We start from the raw sequence: 7157 nt of genomic DNA, 5'->3' as shown, positions 1-7157 counted from the left end.
AAACAATTTTAGCTCAGCCTGTCCATTAACTGCAACCGTAACTTAATAAACTTGTTACACAACAAAATCGTGTTAACACGCTTTAATTCTGGCAATGGAAAACGTAAAAGAGAATGTAACTATAATAGAAAATATTGGTAAAATATTGTTGGATGTGGAAAGACCTTTGAAAGAAAGGTTCAGAGCACTCTTTACTCTTCGTAATATTGGGGGTGAATTGGCTATAAGGTGTATAGAAAAATGCTTCTCGGACTCATCTGCTCTTCTCAAGCATGAGTGTGCTTACTGTTTGGGTCAAATGCAAGATCCTCAGGCAGTTCCAAAATTAGAATCAGTTTTGGAGGATTTGTCTGAGGAACCAATTGTTCGTCATGAAGCGGCCGAAGCATTAGCCGCTATCGGCCAAAATGCCAGTCTACCTCTTCTTCGAAAATATATTAACGACCCTTGTGTTGAAGTTTCAGAAACTTGTCAACTCGCTGTCCGGAAAATGGAAGAGAGTGATACAGAAGTGAGTACACGATCCAAAAATCCTTTCCAATCCGTTGATCCAGCATTGCCATTGCCAAAGGCTTCTTATGATTCCATAGATCAACTTGAAAAGATACTTTTAGATGATTCCCAACCTCTTTATGGAAGGTATCAAGCCATGTTTAGCCTTAGGAATATAAATTCAAAAGAATCAGCAGTAGCTTTAGCAAAAGGGCTCAGCTGTGGAAGTGCTCTGTTTAAACATGAAGTAGCATATGTATTAGGACAAATGCAAAATGATGCAACTGTTAAACAGCTAGCTGAAGTTTTGTTTGATGAAACTCAACATGAAATGGTACGGCATGAATGTGCAGAAGCCTTAGGAGCAATTGCAACTGAAGAATGTATGAACATTTTGAATTGTTACCTTAAAGATGAAAAGAGAGTTGTCAGAGAAAGCTGTGAGGTAGCTCTTGATATGTGTGATTATGAAAACAGTAAAGAATTTCAGTATGCAGATTCTTTAATAAAAGCAATGTCATAAATGTTAAGATTTTATTTTTTCCTTCTACTATATTTTAATTAGTAATTTTTCCCTTATATAAAATTACTTTATATTATTTAAAATAAGTGTTAAAAGATTGGATTTAACATTAAATTCAAAATGCATATGAAAAAAAAAAGTCGGGTAATAAATCAATCTGGTACTGTTATAAATTAATTACCAGTCTTTATTGCAGAGTATTAAAAAACTTTATATATTAGAATTTTTAGTAGCTAATGGATTTCAAATGATAAAAATTTATTATAACTATCCTAATCCTATAGAAATATATCTTAATCTTCACAAGTTGCTAAACTAAATTCTGGATTCCTCAGAAAATTCTGGAAGATGTTCTTTCTTACATTTTAAGTTTGCATTGTAATCTTTATTCTTTTTTAATTTTCACTGCTTCATTGAAATTGTGAAAAATCCATGTTGTTGAGGGTTATCATTGTGAAATACAGCAATGTTAATGAGACAATCACTTCAATTGTTTGCCCATCCCAGAAAGATAGGTACTTCCTTATGTTCGTCATTCTATACTCAGAGTTCAAATCATTTGTAATCTTATTAGAAACATAGCAACTAATTTCCATAATTCTTTTAATTTTCTGCTTTTTTGTCATCTGTATTTTTGAGTTAGTATTTTACTAAGATGGCTGATTCTTTTTCTCTTTATTAACATTGGCCTATGAGTCAATATCTTAAAAGTAGTTTTTATCATGCTATTTATTAGAAAATACTACTATTTAACATTTTATTTTAAATGATTAAGCTTATTTATAGTGTTGAACTGGATTTAGTATTTTAGTAAAATTGTTATAAGGAAACAATATTTAATTCAAACATATTTATAAGTGTTTAAGTTACTCAAAGTATAAATACTGAAGCATTTAAAATATATTTTTAATTAATGTTTGCTTTAAAATATTTTTATTGTATTTCTTTCCCCATTTTCAAAAGATGCTAAATAATGTTTGGAAATATCGGATTTTGAAGGACGTATGTTATTTAATATCTATTAGTTTATCACTTTTTAGATAATATTAGTCTTTATAAATAATTCATTGTTCGCTGTTCTGCTTTAGTAAAAACATATATTATAAAACTATAAAGATGTTATTGTATTAATAATTATACAGATAAAGTGCATGAGGAATTGCATTATGGAGCACTAAATTGCTGTAATCTTTAATTATAATTGCAATAATATGATTTAATATAAGTCATTTTAATTCATTACACCTTTTTTTATATATGCTTAAACCAATCATAATTAACAAATTAATATTACACAATCCATTGTTTTACTTTTTGAAAAATTAAATTTAATGATGCCATATTTCACAATAATTAATCAGAAGAAAGTTATATTTTGAAATACAACTTCCTCAATACATCCTCAATTTTTTTTATTTCTCTGCACTATTGATAAATATTATATATATATATATATATATATGTATTATTTTCAGTAATATATTCTTGAACTTGCTGATAGTAATATATTATAAAGCTGTTAAATTAACTTTTTGTATTTGTGTTCATATTTTTTAACATTTTTTTTTCCATATGGAGGATGCAACAATGCATTTAATTTAGCCTTACTGAAGAGTAAGGGGAAAGGAAAGTAGCTTTTAGAGTTTTTATATTTAGGATGAATTACTTTTTTTAAAATAAAAAAAAAGTAATATAAGTTTAAAAATAAATAAAATAATATAAACAATTTCCAATAAACCTAAAAGTAATAATTTGGAATGGTACAGTTTTTTTTCTTTTTTTAAATCTTTCCAATCATTCAGGTTAATATTTCATTTTCTTGTTTATGACAATTTAAGAAATTTCCAAAAGACAAAATTTCAAGGACAGTAGGAATCTAATGAATAACATCATAATGCGGTGTAAATGTGTTTGTTACAAGGCAAGGAATTTCCATATTGTTCTTCTGTTACTTTTTTCCCCCCTTCATACATGATGCTGTTATCCTGAATAAATTTCTTGTCATGAGTTACAACTTCTTTATCATAGATTTGTCTGTATGTCTAATGGTTATTAAGAATGAGTAAAAATGCAATTAGATTTTATAAATCAAATACATATGATTAAAAAAAGATTTACTTTAGGGGAAAATAAATATTACCTAAATTAATACTGACACATCTTTTATATTATTAATACTGAACAATGTAAAAATGTTATTAATGCAGCATAAAGGTATTGAAAGATATATATATATATATTTTTCAAGAGAAGAGTATAGTAGTTGTATAATGAATCCCAGCTTTTAAAAAGAATGTAATAAGTGATTAAAAAAATTGTGAGCATCAAAGTTCTAATTCAAATAAATATAATTTTTTTAAATTAATCTTTTAGTGCCTGCATATTGTGCGTATTGGTAGTAATTTACTTTCAATTTCAAAATCCGTCTTTTTTTTTTTTTTTCCTTTTCTGTATCACTGCCAAATTCAATTATAAATCATCGCTGAATTCAAACAAAAAAAAAAGCATTTAAATCATGTTGAAATTTTTAAATTATTAAAAATGTCAACATGATGAACAAATTGAAAAAGACAGCAGTTTATTATAAAAAGGTGTATAAAAATCTCTAGAATCTGATAATACATACATTAATTCTTTTGTTTATGTCAAAAGAATGATTGGGAAATAAATTTATTTTAAGGTAGAGAGAATTTTAATTAACCATATGAATCAAGAATGTATATTAATATGTGCCATTATATATTTAAATCTAGCAGCCTTTGGTGACTAGCTGATTTACTGTGATTAATGGTTACTAAAATTTCCAAATAAATATTTTATTTTGCTGCTTTAAATAATAGATTCTTAAACAAAATATTTTTAACCTACAAATTTTCATAGGCATCCCTTAAATTTCTATAATGTTAATCAGAAGTAATTTTTTTACTGTAAATATTTAAAAATGGATGCACTTAAAAGTTCTTCATTAACAACAATGAACAGAAAATACGGAATGAAATATGTTCTTGTAATCAAAATATAAAAGTATTTTTATTTATTAATTAGAAATAGACAAAAGAAACTATACAGTAATTTCATTGGCATCATTAGATATTTTTTAAAATGTACTTTTTTTTTTTTGCTATAATATTTTTAGTAGTTGTGGAGGGACATTCAAAACAAAGTCACTTTAAAGTGCATTTTCTGAATGTCTATCCTGTAAAATTCCAACATACTCATTTTTTCCTTTATTATTAATCAAGATAATAAAGAAAATCATGCCACATTGTCAGTAGCCCAATTTCTGTTTTGTATAAAAGCTTGTAACCTCTAGTACATCATCAAAAGTCACTTTCCTTTATCAGTCCCCATCTTCCAGAAAAACCTCAAACTACTTTTCTGTGATTGGGTATTTGGGAAAGGGACTTCACATCTCTTCAGCCTAAACCACAGTACCATTTTTTGCAAATTTTTATAACCCCTTAATTATTAAATGACCCTTTGATAGAGCCCACAGAATAAACAACAATCAACTTTGACAATATGATTTTGGGGAGAGGGGAGCTCCTTAGCCCCAACCACTAGTATGATTTATTAATTATTTTATTTGAAATCTAGTGATCCTTAGATAGTCATCAATATGGTAAGTTGACCATTCGTTGCTGAAGATGACTAATGTTTTCAAATGGATATTATTGAACAGTTCAGAACTAACAAAATTGTGTAGAAAATACTAAGCAAATAGTTTCTTTCATGGTTTTGCAACTTTTTGTATATTATATATCTCTTAATCTAATATAAATTCTAATTCATTTCTTAATTTCAGATTGTATTAACTTCTTTCTAAAATGCTTTGCTATTTCCTGAGCCAATTCCCACTTTTTTTATTTAATTAATTCTGAACACACACTATAAATCTGCTGAATTCAGATTCTCACACTCTTGAGTGAAGGGATAAAAATTGCAACATTCTTTTCAAGATTTTAAATTTCCTTTTCCTAAATGTAATGTGTGTCAAAGAAATCCCTATCAAAATCTCATTGTAAAACCACTGAAGTAAAAACTTTTGGTTTCTTTTACTCCTGTGTTGTAATCCAAACTGAAGTATTTCTTGCCACTTATTTTTGTACATATTATACCTCTCGGACTAAAATATGTTTACACACACACATATATATATAATCATCGTTACTTTTGAAATTTTTTCCTTAAAATTGAAAAATTCTTTCAGATGCTTTTTATTATATACTGCCATTTAAAAGATTTTCTAAATGTGTAGTGCAATTAAATAGATGTAGGTAAATATATTAACTATTTAGAGATTGTGCTTTAATCCATAACTTTATTCCAAATTTATTTGGTGGAAGTAACCATTTAAAATTTCATTCTGTTTATACAGTGCTAAATTTTATAAAAAGTTTGATGATAGCTTCAAAATTGCTTAGGATGAACCTGTTGTTAGCCAAGAGTTTTATTATTGTATAGCTGAAAAATGTGATACCTTTTTCACGTAAAAGTATTCATGAAGTAGGAAGCTCATTAGTATGAATTCTATCCAAGTAAAAAAAAAAACACCCACATACAAAGCCAACTGATTAAAAAAAATCATTATTAAGATAATGAGCTATTTAGTATAGTATTGCAGTTGTTAATTTTATTTACTTAATTTCAAACAATACTATATACACAAAAATAATGTGAGATTGTGTATTGTATGCATTTGCAAATCAAACAATTATTGTGTGAGTTTAATTCAAGCAAAATATTATAATCAACAAATTTTTACAATAAAAATATGTTCAAAGGGTTCCCTTAAAAATGCCTTCTAATATGGAATCTTTTAAATAAAAGATTTTCCTTTCAAAAATCATATAAGTAAATACTTAGTAACTGTTTTCAGGGAAAACTATGCATATAATTGAGAAGTATAAATATAAGAAGTCATCCAATGAAAACAATTGTTGCAGTTATTAGAAAGAAATTGTTCATAAGTGCCAGAAAAGGGGGAAAAAAATCAAATTATACATAAATGCCAGTAAAAGATTGTCAATTAATGATTATTCCATCTATTATATTTTTGGAAATCATAATACAATAAATTAACCAATTAACATAAAAAATAAAAATGTTCTATCAGAAATACTATGAACAAGATTTAAAGCATTTCAAATTTTTTATTCATTTTTTTTTAATCAGCTTATCAAATATATATGCTTAAAAATGTAACAAAATTATTATAATTCAGTAGTTGAATTACACTTTTTTATATAGTAAAATATGCTTAGTAATGTAAATAGTGCACTAATTTAAAACAACCATGTTTCACAATTATTTTGTTTTTACTAAAATAAAAACACTGTAAATATTTTAATTTTACTATAAAATTTCATTTTATTAAAACTTTAAAAATTGTTTAAATATCAATCATTAAAAAAAATCTTAAAATAAGACAACACACTTCACTGCTAAAATTCAATTATATAAAATATGTTGAATAGTGCTGGTTTTTCAAGAAAAAATTGTCAAGCAATAAACATCAAAGTAACTATAAAATAAATCTTCAAAAAATTGTAAATGTGTATATATATATATATATATATATATATAAATATAAAAGTTAAATAAAACATTTTAAAATAGAATATCCCACTGTATTAAAAAAGTTCAGGAACAATTTAACACACTTATATTCATAATAAATTTTATTCATATTTTTATGAAAATATAACAACTAATGTGTACTTAATTTTACAATTTATGTACACCATATTTACAGAAATTAAATTGTACCTATCAGTAACTTATTGCACCAAAATAGATATGAAAAAAATCTCAATTTTATATAAATATTAGAATTTTTACAAAATTAAAAAATACATATACAAATCAGAAAAATGTATTACGATAAAAGGACACTAAATTTTGAGCAAAGAATTTTGTAGCAACAAAGCTGCACACATCACGATGTGAAATAGAAACTAAATAACTTTTTTTCATCATACAACTTCTGTGAAGTTAATCCCCCCCCCCCCATTAATATATTTAATTATTTTATATTTTAAGGATTAGTATTAAATGGTAAATTCATATATGTCTGAAAAAAGTCTCCTTTTAACTTTCAATTAGTACAAGCATATCCAATTTTTTTTTTTTTTTTTTAATC

At 25.7% G+C, this 7157-nt stretch overlaps 1 protein-coding gene across 1 annotated transcript; it reads left to right on the top strand.

The window, feature by feature from the left end:
• Positions 1–42: 42 nt before the first annotated feature.
• On the top strand, positions 43–1022 carry LOC129964220 (deoxyhypusine hydroxylase-like). The gene has a single exon (XM_056078942.1). The coding sequence runs from the start codon at positions 95–97 to the stop codon at positions 1013–1015; it is 921 nt and encodes a 306-aa protein (XP_055934917.1). The 5' UTR covers positions 43–94; the 3' UTR covers positions 1016–1022.
• Positions 1023–7157: the final 6135 nt, after the last annotated feature.

Source organism: Argiope bruennichi, chromosome 3 (genome assembly GCF_947563725.1).
Source record: "Argiope bruennichi chromosome 3, qqArgBrue1.1, whole genome shotgun sequence".
Lineage (NCBI taxonomy): Eukaryota > Metazoa > Arthropoda > Arachnida > Araneae > Araneidae > Argiope > Argiope bruennichi.
Note: the sequence above shows the minus strand (reverse complement) of the source record. Positions and strands in the feature narration are given on the sequence as shown.